Source organism: Temnothorax longispinosus, chromosome 12 (assembly GCF_030848805.1).
Source record: "Temnothorax longispinosus isolate EJ_2023e chromosome 12, Tlon_JGU_v1, whole genome shotgun sequence".
NCBI lineage: Eukaryota > Metazoa > Arthropoda > Insecta > Hymenoptera > Formicidae > Temnothorax > Temnothorax longispinosus.
Window position 1 is genome coordinate 279,156 of NC_092369.1, and position 25,949 is coordinate 305,104.

Sequence of the window (25,949 nt, forward strand, 5' to 3'; positions counted from 1 at the left end):
TTGGTTTTGGTCCGATTGATCGTCAAGACGTTAATAATCTTTGATACTTATATATATAAGCATCTCATTTTTAAATAAATTAAATTAAATTAAATTATTAAATTTATTGCAATATTTAATTTAATTATTTAATTTAATTATTTAAAAATGAGATGCTTATATATTTAAGTATCAAAAATTATTAACGTCTTAACGATCAATTGGACCAAAACCAATGGTCAAATCGTCACGATGATTATTTGCCAATTGTAGTCGATAAAATAAACGTCTAATGTTTGTATATGTGTTTTAAATAACACATACACATACAATATTTTAACATATTTAAGGACGTTCTCTCGTCCTTATACTAGAGAAAATCGATTTTCTTAGGATTTTGTGAATATACGTTAATTTAGGTGTGCTTTATGCGTGGTATAAATTTCAGTATCTCTTTCAGTATAAAAAATAAAGATACTGAGCCTCAAAGTTTCAAAAAAAATTTTTGATAAATTTAATTTTTTTTAGTTTTGGCTCTTTTTCCTTATAGAACTCGACGAGAGGAGCAACTTTGGTCCTTTTGGCCAATCTCGTATCTCTTACCGTTTGGCCTGGAAAACCTTTTCATTAGTAAAAGTTGAAACTTTGAGGCTCAGTATCTTGATTTTTTTATACCGGAAGAGATACTGAAATTTATACCACGCATGAAGCACACCTAAATTAACGTATATTCACAGTTTCAAGAAAATCCTAAAAAAATCGATTTTCTCTAGTATAAGGACGAAAGAACGTCCTTAAGAGAAAAAGAAAAGGAGAAATATTACTTAAAAAATAAAAAATGCTACTTATATTTTTTGACAAGTAAGTTAAGACAATAGAAGCTAGTATAAAATTATTTACTAATCGTGTCTCCTATACTATGTGATATAAATTTATTATCTTACTGAATATTTACTATGCTTATTATTTCACTGAATTTACGTTTTAGAAAAGTAGTTATGTTTATGAAAAAACATTTGATTTTTCGATTATTCGCTTTAAAGCTAATTTATAGAGGCCGTAACTGTTGATTTAAGCTGTAATCTTTAAGAAATTGACCAATCACAGTCGAATGTGAGAAGAACATAGAACAATCGACTGTGATTGGGCAATTTCTTAAAGATTACGGCTTAAATCAACGGTTACGGCCTCTATAAATCAGCCTTTAGTCAAATAACGTTCTGCCGCATATTATTGACATAAATTGACTATTATACGAGTTATTATCAATAAATAATTAAATTTATCGTTTCCGCTGTGTCATTCAAATACGAATAGCATGACACTTTTATTTTAAAAAACCCCATTTATCTAATAATGTTTTGGTAAATATTTACCCTTCCGAACCCCCCCCTCCTCTGAATGACCTTCTGCTTCACATATATTATAGAGTTTATCCTCCGGAGTAACTTACTTCAGAAAGTTTTAGCTGTCACTTGTTGTTTATTAAAAAGTTACGAACAAAAAAGTTTAAGAAATATAACAGTTTGTGTCAATGCTAAGAGAAGTAATTTACTGATATGTGTGTATAAACAGTATACATGCAGGGGGGAGAGTGGACCTCAGTTCATGTGAAAAGTTGAAAACCTGAAACCGTACAATGATAGACCTCGTTTCGCTCTATAAGCAGGGGTGGGATGGACTTCGCTTCGCGATGATTCTCTGGATAGCATCGTACGGGTTTTCAACTTCTTACGCGAACCGATGAGGTTTCAGCCTCATTCATCTCTGCCGCAGAGGGAGAGGCTACCGCCTACTACATGTGTACTGTCTATAAAGTTTACAATATATGTAAAGGAGAAGTCATTGAGGAAGGGTTTGTAAGGGTAAATATTTTTCGATGTTTTATATTATAAAATATAAATTACAAAAACACATGTTTACTCTCTTTAATAGTTTTTCAACAAGATTGAATGTTAGTTATTATATGGGTGGTATAGTCAATATATTAATAGAGTTATCTTTGCGTGATTTTCTTCCGAGGCTTGGCGATCATTGTTGGCCACATTATGGATTAATAATAATTAATAGGACTGAAGAGTATAGAATTTGTAAAAACTCATTTTCTGAAATAAATTAAATCTCTAAATTTAAAATTTAAAACAAAAATTCAAGAATGTCTGACCAGTCCGATGAAATTAACATTCAGTAGCGCAATGTCTCGTAAATTGGGAAAGGTTAAAAAGTTGCAAAGGCGGTATCCGGGAACATATTCGATGTTAAGCAGGGAAAACAGCTCAATGAGCGTGCAATAATTCTTTATTGGTTTTTATACTTAGATCCAGAGAAGAAATAAAGGCAAAGACCAGTTATTTTAAAAAATTAGTGATTGCTTGCTGAATTGTTTTTTCTGCTGAACCATTGAAACCTGTTTGCGTCTCAAAAATGTTTATGATAACAACATTTTTGAAATGCGAATGGATTTCAATAGAACTAATTTCTTCCACGGTAAGAAATTCAATCACTGCTCTTGTTTGGTACGCATATTTGAAACACACATCAATTTGAACTGCTCGTGTGACACAGTCACCTAACAATGCAACTAGAGACATCAAGTAACAACTCTCACTAAAACGTAAAATTTTTTATAGCGATTAATTAAATTAAATTTGAATCACCTGATTGTTTATGTCATTGGAGGGGAGGGGGGAGGGAGAGATCCAGAACGGGATTCATCTTTCATAGTTTCACGGCTATCTGAAAATACCTTGTGCCGCCTAAAAACTTGTGTCTGGGATAGAACTTGATCTCTGTAAGTTTGTGAAGTTTGATACAGAATTTAGTCGTATAAAGGCCGGTTTTCACACGCAATGATTGGTGGCGCCAGGCCGCGCCAGTCGACTAACGCCAGTAAAAATGCAAGTGTAAACACTTGATACAACTGGTGCTAGTAATGTGGCGTTTACTGGCGGTTATTGGCCAAAGCATATAACCTCAAATTTGGAGGTTATATGCTTGCTGTCATTTACTGTGTGTTTAATAAATGTTAAATATTTTCCATAGTATACGCCAATCACTGTGTAAATACTTGTGAGTTTGCTAGTCGGTTCTGGCGCCAATGAATGCCAGTCAGTTGGCGCCACTAATCATTGCGTGTGAAAACCGGCCTTAACGCTACTCAATTTTCTTATGTTCCATTTTCGTGACGCGTCACTCAAACATTACATCAGTTATACAAATGATTGTAAAATCACATGTGTTAAAGGTGCCTTTTCACGTCGACGCTCATTTTCAGTAAGCAAAAATCTTCTGAAATAATATCTTTTATATATAAATATGAAATATGATCTTTTATATATAATTTTAAAAATACGTAATTTAAAAAGTTACGTAATGCTGAGAAACACATTTTTTTCTGAAATTTGAATAAAGTTATATAGGAACTACAAAGTTTGTTTAATTGCTTCTTCGTCGTAACTTATGCATGTAAAACATGATGATTTAAGCAAAATAAGTGGTTCTAAATAAAGAATCAATACTGTAATAAATTATATTGTCTATAATTTTATTCTTATATTGTCTATAATTTTATTATATTGTCTATAATTTTATTTTTATATTGTTTATAATTTTATTATATTGTCTATAATTTTATTTGAGTCAACTTTTTAAGTATATAAATGAGTATATCATAAATAATAGTTGCTTTCCATTTACATCAACTCAAATAATTCTCACTTGTGACATCATAACTCAGTTAAATGCACGTTCTTTTTGCATGCTGACAAGTGAGATTCAACTGAGTATTTATCCACAATCGAGACCATGTGCTTTGATGAATCTAATAGACTCACATGCATTAAAAATGAGGCTGTAAACCGTGCGTATTATTACGCAATAGATTTGTCATCAAAATAAGCAGGTAAATACAAAATGACATATCTTACCTGAGTGTAAAACACTCACATAACTGAGTGACTCAGATCACTTGAGTGTAAATAGAAAGCAACTAATATAATAAAATAAATAGCATATAACATAAACAACTTAGATATACGTTATGATAACATTAACTCTCGGTTGTCACACCTCTTTTTTAAACACTTTTTAAAAAGATTTTTTGAGCATAATGCCACTCAAAAAGTTAATCTACTATATATATAAAAATGAATGTATGTATGTATGTATGTATGTATGTATGTATGTATGTATGTATGTCCTTTATACACTCTTGAAACTATTCGACCGAATTTTTACCAAAAGTATATAAAATAGGGGTAGAATTTTCCGGGGAGTGTTATAGAATGTATAATTTTTTGTTACCGATCTTTTTGGGAACCGGTATTCGACTTTTTTTTCATTTTTTTTTCGGGAAATAATTGATCGAATTTCAAAGAAATATATATGAAACAGGAGTAGAATTTCCCGGGGAGTGTCATAATGTGTATAGTTTTTTGTTACCGATTTTCTGGAAACCGGTTTTTCTAATTTTTTTAATTTTCGGAAAATAATTGACCGAATCTCAAAGAATTGTATATGAAACGGGGGTAGAATTTTCCGGGAATGTTATAAAGTGTATAATTTTCGTTACCGATTTTTTTGGAAGCCGGTATCAGAAATTTTTCAAATTTTTCGGGAATTAATTGACCGAATCGCAAAAAATTATATATGAAGTAGGGGTAGAATTTCCCGGGGAGTGCTATTCACTGTATAGTTTTTCGTTACCGATCTTTTTGGGAATCGGTATTTTTTTGGAAATTGGTTACGAAATTTTCCAGAGCGGGAGAGAGAGAGAGAGAGAGAGAGAGAGAGAGAGAGAGAGAGAGAGAGAGAGTGGGAGAGAGAGAGAGAGAGAGAGAGAGAGAGAGAGAGAGAGAGAGAGAGAGAGAGAGAGAGAGAGAGAGAGAGAGAGAGAGAGAGAGAGAGAGAGAGAGAGAGAGAGAGAGACTATTTGCGTGTCTTAATACACATGTTCTCCGGGGCGAAGCCCGGCGGGGCATGCTAGTTCTTTATAATAAGGATACATTCTACAATGTTTAAACTTAATTTTAGAATTTTTTGTAATCTACTTAAACTGTTAGTTTTTAAACAGCATGTAGCTGTTTGAAAATTGGTTGGGGTCATTTTGACCCGGTGTGGCAACCAAGGGTTAAACTCATTTTAACATTGGTAACACTAAACTTAATCACTATCTGATGATTTATTGGATGATTCATTAGAATTTGAATCACTGCTTTGTGAAGAACGACTTTGTGAAGAGGCTGATGAATTGGGCAAAGCACATTGAAGTTTTCTTTGATTTTCTTCTTTTTCTGCAAAACATTTTTAACATTATTATTATTAACGTGTTTTTAATTTTTAAATAGTGACTTTTAGAATATATTGTTTTCTAATTTTTTAGGTTTATTTGTTGAAAGACTGTTTTAAGAAATCTAGAATGTTCAGATCTGGAATGTTAATTAAAAATGTTTATTATTTTTTATAATTATCCATGCTAAGAAATGTTTAAAAATATTAAAATTTTTTATTTAATTCTATGTTTTATATTTTACATGTAAACGCAACTATATTACAAATTATTTTTTTAAGTATTTTTAAGTATTTTTTTTTTTACTGTTAAAGAGTTCTTTAACTGTGTATAAAGTAAAGAAAAAAATGTCAATTATTTATTAATAGAAAAAAGTACTATACTTTAAAGATTAATTCCATTAAGTTACTTTTTTTTATAAATTTTTATGAATATATCAATCTATAAACACATATTTTCCATAAAAAATACAAAAAAATATTATCTTTAAACATATAAAAATTATTTGTCTATTGTTGTTTAAAAAATATTGACAAACACAGCAAGTATGACGAGAATTCTTGAGTAGGTAAGCGATAGAAAGAGAGTTCTTTTTAAGAAAATTTTGTCTTTATTGTATGTAGTTCTTTTTAAAAATATGCCAACGTAAAAGAAATTGATATGAACTAAAGAGTTTTTATGTGAATATAAACAAACAAATCAGTAATCAGTCCTGAAGATAGAATAGAGAATAAACTAAAAAAAGTCTGATTTTACAGGACGGAATCAAAGTATCTAGATTACTGACTGAGAATGAGAGTCCGAAACGTATTTAAATGTAATGCTGCTGAAGAAAAAAAGAAAGATAGAAAAATGAAAAAGGGGGGCCTCTGCATGAATGTCTATCAGATCGGTTCTTGGGCTAGAATTTTAGGCCAGAGCCACAAGAACAAAATGCAGATCTCAGATCTGAAGACGAGAATAAACCTAGCAGGCCCTTGTACTTTGACGACTAATGTCGATCTTCAATATGGCGTCTTAAAATTCGGAATCTATCAAAGGCCCCGCTCGTGGGATTAGATTTCTCGCCTCGATCTTCCCTCACGGACGCTAGTTGTTGCAGCTCTCCTTTCCTGCTGATAAGTCCACTCCTTGGTCATCTGAATCTCGCTCGGTCAGAGTCCAAAACCTTTGCAGTTGTCAAGATGAATCCGAAAAAGAGAATCCTTTGCAGAGAATCGACTCGTCGATCCGAAAGATCGCAAGCAACTGCGGCCATGACACCTGAACAAGAGAAGAAGGAGGTGGGGGCGCTCAGCAACTGCGGCCATGACACCTGAGTGATTTCGTGACGTGATTTTTTTCAGTAGGAAAATTAAAACGCGTATTGATGAAATCTTGTAAAAGTGTGTATTGCTATATAAAAAAGTAAAATATAGTCTCAAATATTTAATTCAGTCTTCATACTTTCTAGGTGCCCGCCAATATTTATTTCACTTAAGGCTCCTGGATGGTCACCGCGGCCATATTGGATTCTTACTATTGAGGCGAGGAAAACACCCAATTTTGTTGTGCATGCCATTTTCAAATAAAAAGACATTTCAATAAAACATTACTATAGATCGTTTCAGAACACTTCCGAAATTGGCCGAAAACTACCCTTTTCCGTCGACAATAAACAAACAGCCATAAAACGAAGCCTAAACATACGGGAATAACAGCCGTTTAACGACTATCGAAAGGAGGTGAAAACGTTTCTTCCGCATGCAAATCTTACTTTTCGGCCAATTTTATGACTTTCACGGATACGTTAAACGTTAGAGCACAAGCACAGAGCGAATAATAAAGAAATAGCATGCACAACAAAATAGGTTGTCAACATATGTCACAAAGGACAGAATTCTCCATTGGAGAGAGTTCTGATTTCTGCCGCGACGGTACGTCGCCACCGTCAACGCAGAGTTCTCGGCTGACCATCCAAGAGCCTTAATGATTCTTTACAAATAAGTCAAAATTTATAAATAAAATTGATTGCAACTTAAGTAATCATTACATCACACTAGAAATCATAGTTGTAAATTACTAAAAATATGTATACGCGTAAATGAGATAAATAAATAAAATAAAATAGATGCTTATATTATGTAATAGTATCGATACCGATAGTATCATAATTTCTATGTTTCTCGTTGCAATTATTACAGGAATGTAAAAATAATAAATAAATAATTATTAACAGTACAATAAATATTCGTTAGAATCGTATTCTAATTTGACATTAATAGACATTTATTTTGCAAAAAATATCATAACATTATAAATATCAAGATAGGTGCTTTTAATGTATACATTCGACAGATTTTTATAATTTAACATTGCTCGAATACAAAGTGTCGTTGATTTTCCGACAGTGAACGATAAAACGAAGAGCAACTTGCTATTACATAATGATGGTAAACGTTACCGACAAACGACAAGATTTATGCAGCGTTCGCGGTTATCTACGGAAAATAACGTCGTCATAAATTATAGGAGATATAATAATCTCGAGAGAAATTGCACGTGAATTTCAAAATCGGTTAACCGTAACTTTCAATTATTCACTCTTTATCTCTTTTTAACTGCAGTAACTGCCTTATTAGGCTGCGTTCGAAAACTTGATCCGGGTTACACTTTGTATTTAAAATACTTACAAAAAACGTAAAATTTATAATTATGACTCAAAAACATATTTTTAATAACTTTGTGTAACTAAATCCAGCATAAAATGATTGCTTCTTGATTGCTTCTTATTGCTCCATTATTACTTTAATAATTATAATTTATTGCATTTTTATTAAAAAATTAACTTTATTATTTCACAAGTGACGGACGCAGCTGCCTATTGTAACTATATATGGCTCGGCAGATATATTCAAACGTAACATAACAACTCTGTTGTTTATAACTATATTTCAAAGAGTTTAACTCTTTAACCAATATTGATTTTTGGTAGAATAATTGATCCTCGCTTGCTCTATTGGGATATTCAATCGCTCTATTCGTATAATTAATTTTGTACGATACTTTAGCACTGTTATTGAAAAATTAATAAATTAAAGGCCGGAGCACAAACTTTTGCGTAACGCATAATGCATCCGGCCTTTAGTTTGTTAATTTTTCAATAAAAATGCTAAAGTATCATACAAAATTAATTATACGAATGGAACGATTGAATATCCCAATAGAGCAATATAGCTGCGTCGTCACTTGTAAAATAATAAATTTGTTAATTTTTTAATAAAAATGCAATAAATTATTAAAGTAATAATGGAGCAATAAGGAGCAATCAAGAAGCTATCATTTTATGCTGGATTTAGTTACACAAAGTTATTAAAAATATGTTTTTGAGTCATAATTATAAATTTTACGTTTTTTGTAAATATTTTAAAAAATAATAATTTTAAAAGGGGAGCAATTCTTGATTCTAAAGGAGCAATTAAGGAGCAATTGTTTAAGCTATTGTTTATTAAAAAAATAAAAACTTCCAGCTCCAATATTTCCGGTGGCGAATTGTGCGTTTGAACGACTTCATGAATTCATAGCTCAATTTGCTGAATTCTATTACCGCTAATTTATAATATATAATCGATGCTAATTATATTTATATTCTTTTATTATATTTTTCGATTATATATTTTTATTATTATGTATTTTTATATTAATTAATGGTTATTGGAAACTACTTGCATCCTGCCGCCATCACTACTCACCTGGGTCTACTCTCAGGGTAGCGTTTCCGAACGCAGCCGTAGGCTGATGGCAGAAAACAAAACGCTAGGCTCTTATGTCTATCGTAGTCATAGACATCAGATTATTCTGTTGATATAAATTATAAATAAAAGAATTAAAGCTTGGATACAGAGTCTAATGAAGACTTTATTAATGAAATATGGAAGATACGAAAATGGATAGTGTCATATAGAATACCTCATTTACAATAATATTTACAATAATAAATTATTAAAAATATTAAGATACAGATATATATGGTTATATGTCCTGCATGTGTTAAGTAACTGGTAAGTAACTTAACTGAATTCAGAATTTGTACATCTTTTCTGTGCAGTAATTACGCGAAAAGCGTTACATCTTGATTAGAATTCCAAACAGTTTTCTGTTCAGTTACTAGAAAAAATTCAGTCTAACTGCCCAATAACCAATCAAAAACTGCATTAAATTTCTACCAGGGGCGTATGCCAAAACTAAGCAATTTCGTTTACATTAGCGAATGTCTATCATATAGCCGAAAGAAATTATTTGCATTAAGATTTTAATTAGCTTATACGGCTGACATGGCTGATACGGCTGGTACGGCAGATACGGCTTACTATATTTAATTATAATTACTATATTTAATTATAACTACTCGCACGTTTCATACTAAAGTGAAAGACCAAATTACTGACCAAATTACAGTGTCCACATTACTGTCAATCAAAATTAAAATACAGTTTTTTAAAATATGAAAACTATAATATCTTATATTATTTTATTAATTTTTAATAAAATTTTTAACAAATCTAATAATTATATTATTATAAAAACAAAGCTTCCTCTATGAGAAAGCAAAATGAACTGAAACTAAAAGCCAATGCACACATTTTTCTGATAAAATAATGTTGAAATTAAAGAAAAAAATATAATAGAATAAATTTTTAATTTTTATAACATAATTATTCATGCCAGTAATATATATGTTCACTTTTTCGTGTTTTTCCTACAAAGTCATTTTTTTCCGTCGATTGGAGCGAGGATGCAACGCCATCTGAAAAATACAGCCTTATTAGATATTCTTGTCCTTGTTGCTTCGTGCTATTTAAATAGTTAAAATATCCTTTTTTATTTCTATATATTATAGTTTCGTACAATTTGTAACTAGCACAAAGTAGAGGCTCTACTAACGCAAGAATATTTCTTATTTTTTAGTCGTTAGAAAACTGTTATTCTTCTGCTATTTTAGAGAACATTCTGTTTCTATCTATAGACTAGTTTTTATATTCTATTATATCTCAATGCTTATCCGTTATAGAAACACACTTTACCCATTGATTCAATATAGCCGATAGAGGAAGAACGTCGTCTTGCTGATTGTCTTCCATGTCGTCTTCGTCAGTTTCTATGAAAGCCTCAGGTCGTTTCCGTAATTTATCATTGTTCGAAAGAACGTAAAATAGTTTGTCATTCGGTAATGGCGCTTCTTGAACATTCTGGCTGGCACGGTCTTGTAAAGTGTTGCGTTGCATAGTCGAATCGAATCTTTTGCCATGACCGCCGTAACAAGAGTGCCCAAATGATGAGCAACCACCTGTTAATAAAATTAATTATTGGCATTAGTCGCACAAGATATTTGCGTAATCAAGATAGAAATTTGGATTATATGATGATGTATTTTATTAAATGTGGTTAGGTTTGCACCAAAAATATTTGTGTTCTTGTCAAAACATTTTATATATGCTGATGCGATCAAATGTCACACTCGAAAATGTCATCGCTAACTATTTCGTATCTGTTGATAGGCATAATTCCTCGGAAACTGCTAAGGAACAAATTTTTCTATTGGAACAAAAATTGAAGTATTACACGTGAGAAAAATCTAAAAAATTGTTTTGCAATTCCCGAAAAATTTTCTGTAGGAGAAAGTGGGGTAATATAGTACGTACTTAAGTCTGTTAATGGTTTTTATAGTTACAATTAATTTAAATGCAGCTATGGAACCTTTAAACGTTTGTCTACAAGTATGTGAACTTATACTTGATGATAATTTTGTTGTTAAATATTTATTGAGCAATATTTAAGACAATGCAAAATCGGGCAAAAATGAAAGTAGCGGGTAATAGTGCGCAGTTTGAAAATTGCTAAAATTTGTGTCTAGAACGGATAAATTTGGAACTTTTCTGCTTAAATTATTTAAGCAGAAAAGCAGGATCCTCCAAAGACAGAATAATAATAATAATAATTTATTAACAACTCTGAAGTATTTCGCACGAAATGACACAAGCGCCGTTATAAAATTAAATTATTTTGACATTTGCATGTGAATTACGTAAAGCGATAAATATATTTTTACATCATTATCGAGTAACGTTTATCTATCGAATAATTGGTATGACAGTTCTATATGTAAAGAAATAATTCATTTTTTCTCGCTAATTCGGTATTTTTGGAGGATATTAGTAAAATGTAACTTTTTGATATATTTCTATATTTTCTGTATTTTTTTGTAATATATAAGTAATATAATCCATAAATATTTCAAACAATTAAAAATTTATTATTAAAATTCAATCTCTTTAATTTTATAATTTTTGCATATAAATTGTTCTATCAGTAAAATAAATAGTGAAATTTTATTATTTTATTTAATTTTAAGTTATAAAAACATCAAAATTATTACATACCGCAGACATAACATATTAAATTTTTAGATAGAGTTTTAATAAAAAACAAAATGAGATTTTTTAAATACATGTTCACGGTTTTCTTGAGCTAATCAACTTGCTGACTTAAAGTCTTAAAAACTTCAAGATGCATGTTGAGTGTGTTTTTCATTAATAAATGTTTTTTTAACTTAGCCCATAAAACTAGTTTCCATTTGCGTGGATCCGTATATTGCATGGAAAGTTCCCATGATTACTTGTGAAATGCATCTTTATAATAGAGATAAGGAACGATGACCTACAAATAAAATTGTTTTATAAATTATTTTGATTCTCAATCATGTTGTTATTTCTGATTTAACTGTTTTATTCACGTTTTAATTTCGCAATCGTTTTTACTAATTTTTGTTTTAATTATTTTATAGTTTTTTCATGTTAATTTGTTTTATATTTATTTTACAAAATTGTTGAACATTCTTTTTAATTTCAATAAATAAATGAAGAGGTCACAGAGCCGCCACATCTTAGTGTCATAATATTTAATTTAGTCAGCTGATTGACAAATTTAACATACGTTTGGCCTGACATTAGGCCATTCTCAATACAATAGATTAAGTCAATTACATCAATAAATAAAAATTAAAATCAGAACACGAATTGTCGCATAATTTTCGGTCGAAAACGCATTCGTCTTAAATTCAAAAGATTGAGAAGGGAAGTGTTGAAAGTCGAGACGTAAAAATAGTATAGGTATGGTAAAAAGACCCATGGTCATGCAAAGAGTAATATTATAATATAAAATAGTTACTAGTAAGTTGTTATACGTCAAAGGTGCGAGGAATAACTTGTTTCCGACTGAAAATTATGCGATAATGTGTGTTCTGATTTTAAGTTTTATTTATTGATTTAACCTATTGCACTTAGGCCTAATGTCAGGTCAGAACGTATGCTAAAGTTAATTATCTGACAATTAAATATTATGACACTAAGATCTTGTTGCGGCTCTGTGGTCTTTTCACTTATTTATTGATTTTGAATCATTTGAACATTATAAGGTTTTTATTTTTTAATTAATTCTCTAATCAAGATGTCCGCAGAATTGTTTCGATAATACTGATTCGTTAAATCAGATTTCTTTTGTTTTTCGGCAAATGAGAGTAAACCTAAGTTTACGAACATTCTTCAGGTCACGGTTCAAATTCGGGTTACCCGCGGATTCGCGGATCCGCAAATCTTATGAGATATACGAATATTTGAAGCGTTGTATCCGAATCTAGATTCGCGGCGGAGTCGGTTGCAGTCGTAGCAACCTAGATTCCTCGAAAATTTAACAATCAATAGATTAGGTTATTGTGACATATTAGGCTGCATTTTGATGTTCACTGTTAGTACTAAAAATCTATATTTTTTAATATTTTATTTCACATATACTATAGATTTTCTGTATTTACAGTTGCTCACAATAAATATTGGATTGCAGCCACAGCAGATAAAAGATATTGTTGATTGTCAAATTTTCAAGAGGGATCTAGGTTGCTACGACTCCGGCCGACTCCGCCGCGATCTAAATTCGGATCTGACGCTTCAAATAATCGTGTATCTCATAAAATTCACTAATTAAAATTATATTAGCAAAAAATACGCATTAAAAATATAAGTAATAGTTTCAATCATAGTTCCAAAATATCATTGAGATTTCTGAGACCGCAGTGTGGCTTTCGAGCGTTAATAAAGCGAATTTTTAAATAACCTGGTGATCGGGTAAACATTTCTTGTAATTTATAGTATGAAATCACATATATGTATAATAAATATATTTTTTTAAGGAATTTATTACATATTTCTTATTATCGTTATCAATGCTATGTAAGCCAATTTATGTAAGCATATATTAATAATTGTGTAATATTCTAGTCGACCTATAAATTGTAAAAAGCGAGATAAATGTTCTCCTACGACATCGTAAAAGAGCTGCGTCATCAAACGAATAAATAGTCAATCAGTAGTCAAATACAGAGCCAACGCAAATAGATCAAGCTATCAAACTGTCAAAAAAGTATGTTTGTTATACATGTTTACGAATAGCTTTATTTTTTAGCTTTGCCTTTTTGCAAAAAACTATAATTTAAACAACGCTTTTATATTTCACATATCGCCATTAAACTGTTTTGTCGGTCTGACATTCGATTGGTCGTTTCCACTTCGCGTAGAATCGAAATATTGAAATGGGTTGGCACAGACAACTTACGGAGAGTATTGAAAATGTAATTTCTCAGGGGCTGTGATACGTCAGTTTTCTTTTTTCTATCATAATCATATCACATACGCTAGATTGTGTAAAATATCAAACACTTAGATATATTGCGCACGCGAAAAATTTTTCATTCAAATGATTTGATTGATTGTCAAACTTTCGCGAGGAATCTAAGTTGCTACGACTCCGGCCGACTCCGTCGCAAACCTAGATTCGGATCTGACGCTTCAAATGTTCGTGTATCGGATCCGTGGATCCGCAGATAACCCGAATAATGCGATTTTGATCAATTCACGCGTTCAAAACGATAAAAAGAAACGTCGCGTCGATGTCAGTAGTAGGAATAAATCGAAAGATTGAGCGTTGTAAATCAATTATTTCTGTTTGGTTTTGATTTCGCTTGAATTATTCTTTTACAATAAAAAATCTGATTGTCAATTATAATTATTATTTGAATATAAAAAAAGGATCAAGAATTTTACTTTATATACCCCAAGGGGCCTTAAAGGGCGTTTTGAAGGGACGTACCCACCCATACAGCACAGATTGTTGCAGAAAGCTTCCAGAAAGGTTTCAAACCTTGCAGAAAGCTTCCAGAAAGGTTTCAACCCTAACCTCCAATTTTCATCCACTACCTTACTGTTTCCTCTTTTGGACCAACGGTTTAACGTCTCTTCCGAAAGACGGAGCCCAGTTTTCTCCGCATCTTGCACGAAAGGGCGCGGTTTTTTCGGAAAAAAATTTTTCCATGATTCATGGCTCTAGTGGACTCGAACCTGGTTCCTCAGATTACGAGTCTGGCGCTCTACCACTAGACCACACCGCCGCCCTTATTATTTGAATATTATTTGATAATTATTAGATAATAATTTGAATATTGTTAAAGTAGATACGCGTGATCTTTTGCGATGCTTTACGCTCGTGAAATTTGTTTGTATATTTCAAGTATAATAATATAATATATCTATTATATAATTATATATTTAAAATATTTATCCAAAGCGGAGTTTAATTCCCAAAAAAACAATATACGATTTGAATAAGTAAATAACATAAAAGATTTCAATATTTTGATTTAAAAATACGTAAAATTTTTTGTAAAATTATTTTAAAACGATTGTATTTAATAAATAATACTAAACAGTATTACGAAACACATAGTGGACATAATTAGATTATATAGTGGGATCAATCGTTCTATTTCCTGGAAACTGTAACAATGCACGATGTAAAGTTATGAGATAGTTACATAGTAGATTTGACGACTGCATACGTCCGCTCAACTTCTATTTGTGTCTCGGTGCAAGCAATAGATTATTTCTGCGATGCTGTCGCGAAGTTTCGCTATTCTACGCAAAACTCGCGTAAAAGCGAATTATCGTTGCTTCATTGTAATGTCAAATCCGTTAACTCTCGCGGCTACGAAATGTTATAATAGCATTCATGTTTCCGTGACGCGGTTATCAATCCTTACGTTGGCTTGAAATTTAATACGAGCGTAGGATTAACGCGAGGATAGAAATTATCGAAGACAAAACTATGCATAATAACCGATAGAAATTAAACTATCAATTAATTCCGACATCCTTTGGAATTATGCAATTTTTAGAATAAATGTTAATTATATAATAAAATCTTTCGTATCCAGAAATTTTGGCGAATTGATTTGGATATAGGTACTGTTAATTTTGTATACATTGTTAAATTAATCAACATCTTGATTGCTAAGTCTTTTATAAAGTTTTAATAATGCTCTGGTTATCACATCAAAAATTAATAACTTGATTGATCCATATTATGCGGTGTTAAAAGCCGTCGGTGGAGAAAATTGCATCGTAGTTAGCATTTAATGAAATAGCTCAGGTGCGTTGTATAATACCTAGGCAAATATTGCGCATATTATTAATATACGTCGTGCATCTATAATAGCTTTTAATATAATCGTTGCTTCTAAGTTGTTTCGCATTAATCGTTTGTCTGTCCATATTTATCATAAATATTAATTTTGATTTTAATGTGTTTAATTTTAAACATTGTTATTAAAAGGTACAGCTTTATCCTTCAATAATTATAAACGTCCCGTGGAAATATAGAAATGGATTTGACAAGTACGTTTTTGCACGTCGGATGATCAATCGGCATAATCGACAAAACCGTTAAAATGCTTTACGTAAAAAAGTTAGCATTTAAGCGGGTCTTATTAGATTATTCGTAGCCACAACGTCGTTACGTTCATCAAGAAGCAAATCGAGGTTTTATAAAAGGAAAGACACAGCTTGATTTTTGGAGAATTTTTTTTAGAAGAAAAGGTCATCTTACTTTTATCATTATTTTTCTACGGTTTTTAAATTTTTTTTCCTGTTTTTAATCTTTATTTTGTATATATTTCGCTTAATACTTTTATTTCGTAAGTATAATGAAAAACGATAAATATTATGCTGATACCTATTTGCAAGTTTGAGATATATGTTAAAATTTATTTTAAAAAATATTCAAGATTTATGTTATTTACTTTTGCCCTCGAGTTTCTTTGATCAGGTTTGCGGCTTGCAAACTGCGTTAATTAACAAGTACGCGAGAAACAAAATATATAATATAGTAGGACAAATCTTGTAACGACGCGTTACACATATACAATCATCGAAACATGTGCAAAATGATAAAATGGAAATATGTCGCGTTCACATTTGCTAAAGCTACTGACCTGGAAGTCCATATAAATTCTTATTCAAAATTTTCGTAACTTCTGTGAAAATAAAAAATGCAATATGGTGCAAATGTGCGACAGCATATATACATAAGCCAAGAAAGATTTTCGAACAATTTTCCATTTTTCTGAAACACAAAGCCCTTTCGCAGCGCAGAAAGGGACGAGAGAACTGCAGACTGCACGGTCAGCTTTGATCAGCTTTGATTACACTGGTACCGAAGATAGAAAACGGTGTTATGTTTGTGATAATGAAACGTATTCAAACTATCTAAACGCACTTAATAATGATAATACGTTGATAAATTCTGAGTGTCGCCTAAAACAGAGATATATAAAAATAATACGAGAAAAGAGAAGAAAAAAAAAGAGATAACATGTTTTTAAATTTTTAAAAAGAGTTTACATTTCATTAAATTATATTATGTGTACCGTGTTATATATAAAGTTATACATAATATGTTATATATAAGACGTCTGCAACTGATTTTTAGGATCTCTTGTTAGAGGATTACAGATTATATCTAACGCAAGTGTTAACCGAAAATGGTAATGGAATTCTTACTCGCGTAAGGTGTCACGATAAAGTGCACTTTGGTAGATTTATACCGGATGGATAGAATGGAATTACGCAATACGCCAGTCCATTTCACTGTAAATGTGGCGGCTGCCCAGATTGAAGTTCGAATTGTCCGGCCGTGACGCGTATTTTCGATAAGCGACGATGAATCCAGATGTGGTTAAAGTGCAAACGATCACGTATATCGAAACGGTCGGGCACGAAATACTGGTATTTTCTTTAATATGTGCAAATGTATTATCTGTCAAATGACATGTTTGTAATCATCTTAAGTAAACGTTACGGGGTCAGAATGATTGGCATCGTTTTGATTAATTTCTTGTCGAAAATCAGTGACAAATCCGTGAAATAAGTACTTGATCATTAATACTAATGAAATTCACTTTATCATTTGTTTATTTAACATAAGCAACGATTAATTACATGCGATGCGCGATTGCGATTATATTATCGGGAATAATGTGACGCATTTATATTGAGAAACAGAGGTAAAACGTGCTTAACTGCTTAATAAGAACTCTTGTAGCTACGTCCGTCTGTAAAACTTTTAAAAACGTAGCAATTTGTGGAAAGAAAAAACCACCTTGTTCAATCCCGCTGGAAAAGAAGGTCGAAGCCGCTCAATTAATCAGTTTCGTTTCAGGTGGTAATGGAACGAACGACTTCGCGAAACGAGTTGTTCCATTATCGTTCGCAAATAATTTTAGCTTTGCTCACGGAGCACGTATTACGGATTATATATTTATCATTGTTACTTATTGCTCCTTTGTTCACGACTAAGAGACTTATTGTCGCCCAGTATTTTGATTAAGGGGGTATTCTGGTCTTAGATATCTCGATTTTAGGTGTTTATTTAAGGGAACTTTTTTTAAAGAAACAAAAACTTAAAGAATTGTCATTTTACATAGAGTTTTATTGATATTTTATGATATAAAAAAGTTAATTATTGTTGATTTTTATATTAAAAAAATCAATTTGCATTGTCCTTCTTTGACAATACCTTTGATCCATCCAAAATGGAAAAAACAAATTTTGTTAAAACAATTTATTCGTTATAAACGTAATATCGTCTCTATCACAATAATTATTTTGATAAATTATTATTTATCAAAAAATTTTTTAAGAAAATGGCGGTTAATTAAATATCAATTAATAAAATTGTTCTGTTTTATAGATTTAAAAATTTTTTAAAAATAATAAGTACAAAAAGCTCCGACAATTAAAAAATCAATTAAATAAATAAGGGGTTTACAACAAAGTGTTTGAGTAGCGAAATATTATATTAAAAAATTATTACCTACATACAAACGTACATACAAATTGGATAATTTTCTTCTTTTCAATTTTTCGTTGTGCAATAAGAAATATTATGTTTATGTATTACTTTGTTATATGAAATTCAAAGCCAAAGTTCCAAAGATTAAGAATCTCTAATAAAATAAAATGACAAAATTTGTTTTTGACTACTTTTTTACCGAGAAATATAAATTGATCCTATTCGCCCTGGTCTACCCTAACTGTCATCCGAGTTATCGTCGAAAAGAATCGTCATCGTTACTGTCATCATCGAAAAAAATAAATAAAAACCTGAATAATTATAGTTTAAAGTTCTTTTAAAACTGTTGTTCACGAAACTGAGGCTGCGAGATATAAGATACACGACCTGCGACTAAAACACTGATCTCTTCAAACCTTTATAATTAATTTTTAGAATTTTACTGACAATGAGCCGTTTTGTATAGGTACATGTTCTTAAGACTATAATAATTAAAAAAACAGAATAAAAGAAATCGATTCTTTTGACCTCTAGATTTCTGATCTTTTTATATCAAAAATACCCCCTTGCCATATACACCTATTCAAGTTTTGCCTTGAAATAATGAATTTGATTACAATTATTTAAATAATACATTTATTCTTAGGCCATACGTGTAAATGAGAAATTATAAAGTTGTTATGCTATATTTTTTAATTAGATTCATTTACCAGCTTTTTTGATACATTTATTAGCTACAGATTGAAAATTTCTAATTAATAATTATAAACGGTAGATATAATAAAATAAAAGCCAGAAATTATATGCATATATTTTTTAACTAAACTTAATTGTTTTGAATTTTACGTCTACAGAATATTTCAAAATATCAAATTTAATACATATTGTGCTCTTTTCTAAAACTATAATTTTTATTAAAGTAAATATTTTAACGTAAAATTATTTGTAGATAACAATCGCGTAAAAAATTGATATTTTTCGTTAAAGAAAAAGAAATTTCGTACTCTCTAAATTTCTTGGAGTGAGATCTTACTCCAAAAAGAGTGAAATCTTACTCCAAAAGAGTGAAATCTCACTGGAGTGGCAGTATTCCCACTCCAAAAAATTTAGAGAGTAAATATATTTGTTCACGAAATATATCGATTTTATATTAAAATACGAGATAAATCGTATAGTTTATCTGTATGTATGTATCGGAATACAGGTTTAATTTTCTATTCGGAAATCAATTTTACGTAAATACACACACATACACATTCGTACTTTTACTTTTATAATTAGAAAAGAGCTTGAAAGCGGAAACAGATTCAGATTATATAATCAAAGGGATATAAATCATTAGTTTGGATTACTTCTATCCTACATTAAATGAGACTGAGTAACGTAGTTGCGTATATATTTTAATATTAATTAGTGCAAGGAAGATCTAGTGTGCAACAATCCACGCTTAACTTATTTATAGACGTCATAAACGCTTCAACATTTTCTATATGGACACGTTTCAAGCTATATCACGTCTAAAGATATTGAAATATGCATTAAAATTGTTTACGGTAAGTTATTAAATAAAATTTAACATCAGTAAAGAAGATATATTTATTTTCTCAAATGTAATCTAGTGTCAGAAAAGTAGCATTTTCCACAAATATATTTCACATTTTATGAAAAGCAACTAATAATAAAGCGTATATGAAGTTTTGCCAAATAGAAAAAATCTAATTTCCCTCTATTTTGACGTAGGTATATATAATATACTTCTACTTTCTATTTCATATTTTAATATAAAGTTAGTATGTATTCATGAAATTTATTTTTCTTCAACAAAAAATTATTAAATTAGATATTTTTAACATCATAGTTAACGGAATAAACTGTAATATTTACCAATTTGTTTTACACATGATATTATTTTTTAACATTTCTCTTTCTCCGTTTTAATTCGATTATTGTACTTTTTACAACTTATTCTAATTAAGATTTTTTATAACGTTACTTTATAAGAGAATATAGAAACCTAAGAAAAATTTTTTAAATTTTCAAAAATTCATTTTTTTTTTAACATTGATTTCTTTTACAGCGCGAGAAGAAAAGAGCACAAGCCATAAGAGTACTATAATAACATCGTTCACAAAGGTATGATTTAACTCTTTAGTGAGTTAGCCAGTGGTACATACGTCCCATCTGACTTTAAAAAAAAATCACATCTTCTATAAAAATCAATACATCGATTTTGTTATGGTCTCATTTTAAAGAAGAAGATATCACTGTTGGAAACTTTGTGTTAAATATAACATAAATCACGTGTCCCAAACGGTCCATTCAAATTTTTGTGTTAATTTAACATAATATGGATGTGTTAAATAGTAACACCGATACTATGTTAAAATATTTCAACAGAAAATGTACTTCTGATCGTAATTTAAGGTTAATTATGTGTACAATAACATAACTTTTATGTTAAAGTTAAGATTGAAAGATAAAATTAACAATTTTCTTTTTCTGTAAATTTTAACACATTTAATAAATAGGTTTAAATTGTGTTACTTTAACATATTTTTTAAATTATTTCAATAATTTTACATTTTTAATTTGTTAAGTTCAATTAACATAGCAAGCATATGTTAAATCTACACATGTATGTGTTGATTATTTTACACAAAAAAATTTCAACATGGACTTTTTTTAACAAACAAAAGTTACTTACGTTTAGCGTACGCCTTTTGATTGACGGAAATAAGGATTACCAGCACGGTGCTGGTAACACAAATAATGAAAGAAGGAACTGAGGAAGTTGCGTTGAGCCTCATGTTGTCAGCAATCTTGTTGTTGTTGTTTCGTAACTGGGTGGGTGGATGGTCGACCCAGAAACGGCTCTTTCAGACCTCTTCGTTTCCTTTTTCTTGTAGGAATAACACTCGCAGCAGTAGGGTATTCAGGAAGATGCAGGAGGTACGACGAGACGATGTCACTCCGTCGAACAGGTGGTTGTGAATGAACGATAGCGACGCGCGTTCCCTCTTTTAGAAACAGAAACCGGAGTGGCGCCGGAGTCGAATACGCATGCTGCATGTCGGGGGTACGCAGATGGCGGAGTGGAGGTGATATCCGTGGGTGGAGGTGATAGCTTCCAGGTGATGGTGGCGGTGGTGATTATGACATTGTTATCACCGTGAACTTTGATGATAATTCCGGACACGGAGATTGACGGGTATATGGTCTGGGAGTAGTGCGCCGGGAGAATTGCACGCGCCAAAAGGATGCTTTAAGGTTGAAATCCGAGAAAATTTTTAAATAGGGTAATTAGAAGCATATTATGGTAACAGATCTCGGTTTAATAGCGTTATAGGGAGATTGCACTCTTGTGGTCAAAACTTAGCTGCACAATATGTTTATACAGAATGTTAATACACGTGTAATATGTGACAAAGATTCACAATTGCGGAAGAAATAGGATTATATCAGCTTCGATCAGCTAAGAAATATATCGTACAAATCATTATTTGTTAATCGCCATATTCTCTGACGTTCACTAGGACGAATACGAGGTACTCACTCAAAAATGCTAAAAATTATCATAGAGGATGTATTTTCGTTATGAGAGTGTAAAAAATATATAAACTTTATGTGTAGAAATTGTCCTTAAAATAGTTTATTTATATAATATTTTTATTTCCTGCACAAATATTATTTTATTTTATAATTTTATACATTACAAATGCTTGAATGTCCCCCAAAAGAGTGTCCAGATATTTTTTTTTACAAAAAGCAAATAGTATATTTTAAGAGCATCGAGAGAACTTACTTTCAACTGGCTACGTTCTATAATCTTTTTGCATGAAGTAATGTATAAAGTTAAGATCGAAATGTCCGTCTCGGGCAACGTCAATGCGTTAGCCATTTAATTAAGAATTATCATTTTTATATATTAGCATATCAATATATCTCTAAATTACCGCATGCAGCTCCGACATTGTGACCTTTTATCACCAATTTTTCGTGCACGTTTTTATGATATTATAATGACCTCTAAGAAGTCTGACTTCATTTTGATACCAACCGGTTCGAAATGAACATTTCTTATCACGCGATAAAACTTCTTAACAAAGTATTTTTTCTAAAAAGTGGATAAAACTCGCTGGGATTATTGGTAATAATCGTTTACCAACAACTAGTATTAGAGTACGCGGGAAATATTGTGAGCGTAATAGAGAGCGACCGTCTTACGCGTTTCGTGTGGGTTGGGTCTTTTTACGCCTGATTGAAGTGCTTCCGGATGAGATAATGCCATTGTAAAATTGTAATTCCATGCTTTTTAACTAAATTTTATTATTTGATATTTAATTATTTGAGGCGTATGCACAACAATATTCGCACAACAGCAGAGAATCTTGACAAATGTGTAATTAATGGTATTCAATAATGCCATGCCAAACGCAATCGTCTTTGTCACCTCGTGGGCAATCGAATGCATTTAACTGAAGAACCAACATGTGCAAACGCTAACGTTAATTAACTATTGCCGAGATTTTGCTAATATTGTGTATCACGAGTGCTGTTATTTTTTTTATTCTGTACATAACATCTAATTCACCATCACCATCTACTAGCGCTTTAATTTATCTTGTAAAGTTTATTACAGGCTGTTTCTTTCACTTTCATTCTTATTTGTCGCGGAATATTTCAAGTTCAAAGTTGTAATATAATCTTGTCGCGTCTTACTTTAGATTTCGCGAAACGTGACTTTATTATATAATTATACATTTAAGATAATTATTGTAATCGTTGTTTCGTTATAATGACGTCGACATTACGATAATACGTAACTAATTCACACTGAAAAAAAGGCTTAGTTATAATAATCCAGGCTTGATTAATGTTACCAAGAACCTTGGTGAAATATTTTCAACTAAAGTATAGATAATTGCGACGAAATAATTTGGTTAATGTTAACAAATAATTCTAGTAAAACCTGATATGATTTGGTTAATATTAACAAAGTTTGATATTTATTATCAAGTAATGATAAATGTAATCAAATTGCTTACTAAATAATTAAGTAACTGTCAGCAAACCAATCAGATAAGGCTTTTTAAGACAATTTAGTACTAATTATCAAATTATTTGTTAATTATCACTAAACTAGAGTAATTATTACAAAACTGTTTGATAATAAATACTACATAATTTATTTGGCTCAATTAAACGCAAAATTTGCTTTTTTTAAATGTTTATAATTATTACAAAATGTTTCGTTATTATTATCAAAATTGATAATAATAATATAATCAAATATTTCAATAAAACCTACTATTACTAAATGCATCTCACGAATTTACCGAGAATTTCTTTTTTAATTCAACAATGCGTGAGTTTCGTAAAAATATCAAACATCAAACAGTAGCAAAAATCTAAAAAATAATATAATAAAAAGCTACAAAACGCACATAGCAATATCTCGCATTTATATTATATATATAGCATTTGTGATAAAATATCACAATTCATCTTTCGTAAACTTTGCTTACTTATAACATAATTAATAGGCTTATTAAGCTCTTTTTATAAATTATGTTATGTGTTTTTAAAAAAAGTTGATATACATTTTCTTATATAAATGCTGTATGCAACAATTCGAGTAGACTTATTAGAGAAAAAGAGATATTTTAAAATATCACGATATTCTACAGCTTTACGAATGTGTACAATAGTACCATAATTATGAAATGATATCGTGCTGCACATTCAAAATGACGTTACAATTGTAAAGACGCGTGTTACACGTTTGTACATCTCTCCTGCGCAGAAATCAAGATTGATAAACCTCGGAAGACCGTCCCAAACATTTTCCAGTGTTATAGAATACATAACTGTATAATAATATTCTTTGAGTCACAACGTTCCAATTTTTGAGTTAAATTCTTCGTCTGTGTTTTGCAATGGCATATGTTTTGCACGAAGCGCATCGCTACTATAATATATATATCCGGTAATGATGATCAATTTCGATATTAACATCCCGGTTTTGGTCGCGATTGACTGTCCGAAAAAGTTATTACTGCCGAATGTAACAGGTATATACGTAATCAAATTTATTCGTTATGTTCTCGTGTAGACTGGAGACCGCTTTTTATTCTTTGATATGAAATTTTTTAGATTGCATTCGTCCGTCTCTCTTTTTCTCTGCATTAAACATTTAAAGAAATTAAAAGTTCCAAATCGCGACTCTTAAAATTATTTTCTTCATAGTAATTCCTGTGCATGCAGGGCGCTGACGTCCCGATCTCGTTGTCAAGCAAAATAGTTACCAAGTGAAAACATCCTATAAGTGCATTTCAAACCAAATTGCATTCCACAGACGTATTTAGTGAAATTGCGACTTCCTCGAGGAAGCTGACAAGAAATTCGTTTTTGGTACATTATATAATGCAAGAATTTCGGTCAAGTGTATCCTAATGTAATTAAATTAAATTATTCTAAATAAATTAATTGTAATTTTTTTAAATTAATATGTTATCTTGACACACACGCGCGCGCGCGCGCGTTATCTTTTTGCTACGATATATCAATATTTTATTATATGCATCTAATGTCAATGACAAGGCGAAAATATTCAAAATGTACTATTACGCTCACTCTTATTCCGGCTTATATTGATCGTATCGATTATTAATATATACCAAATTATGGCATAAAATTATATACTTAGATTTTTTAAAATGCATTATACAAAAAACTAGACTTTACCGAATTAATCAGAAATTTTTTTTTCTAAATTATATCAGTAACTTTTTAGTCACATCTATACGTGTAAGATAATAATGAGATCGCAGAGAAATATAATAATGATACGAGTGATAACAAAACTTATGAAACCGAGTATTTCGTTTGTAACTTTCACTTTGAGCGGACTTAACAGGATATTATTTGGTGACATTTTCTGAAAATGCAAATGATAACAAAACTAGTAGCGAGTAGTAAAAGTGCGAGCTTGTATCGTATTTTTTAAAGTAAATTTTACCTTTAAGTGAGGATAGTTTTTTAGCGTAAAGTAGCGCGAGAAAAGAGTAATATATTTCAAACGGAAAATATAGAACAATCGTGCTGTGCAGATTCGAGACACCTGTTAATGTTCTAGTATTGTATAATAGCGTTTTCGATTTGCGACTCAAACCGACTCGGATCGCATCATGTATACAGGACTCTAGCATCATTGACGTGGAATACATACATATCTATGTATGTATTCCACGTCCATTGATGCGACCCGAGTCGGGTCGAGTAGTAAATCGAAAAACGCCATAAAAGTCTATAGACGCGGTAGAGCGCGATTCCACAACACGACACATGGCCAAGGGATGCGTCAAAATAATAATGATAATAATATATAGATAATAATATTTATGTGCAATAAATGATTGCGTCGTAGCAAACTAGGAAGCTGAGCAACGATAAATGAAAGACAATAGCA

The 25,949-nt window shown here is 30.8% G+C and overlaps 2 protein-coding genes across 2 annotated transcripts in view; one reads left to right on the forward strand and one right to left on the reverse strand.

Annotated features, from left to right (window-relative positions):
* LOC139822894 (aminopeptidase N-like) overlaps positions 1 to 25,949 on the forward strand; it is an 85,946-nt gene that overhangs the window by 52,619 nt on the left and 7,378 nt on the right. The gene's annotated exons all lie outside the window — the stretch shown is intronic.
* LOC139822895 (uncharacterized) lies at positions 8,470 to 21,486 on the reverse strand. The gene is made up of 3 exons (XM_071795063.1): positions 21,186 to 21,486; positions 10,330 to 10,592; positions 8,470 to 10,052 (listed from the first exon to the last, which is right to left on the reverse strand). The coding sequence occupies exons 1-3, from the start codon at positions 21,286 to 21,288 to the stop codon at positions 10,005 to 10,007; spliced, it is 414 nt and encodes a 137-aa protein (XP_071651164.1). The 5' UTR covers positions 21,289 to 21,486; the 3' UTR covers positions 8,470 to 10,004.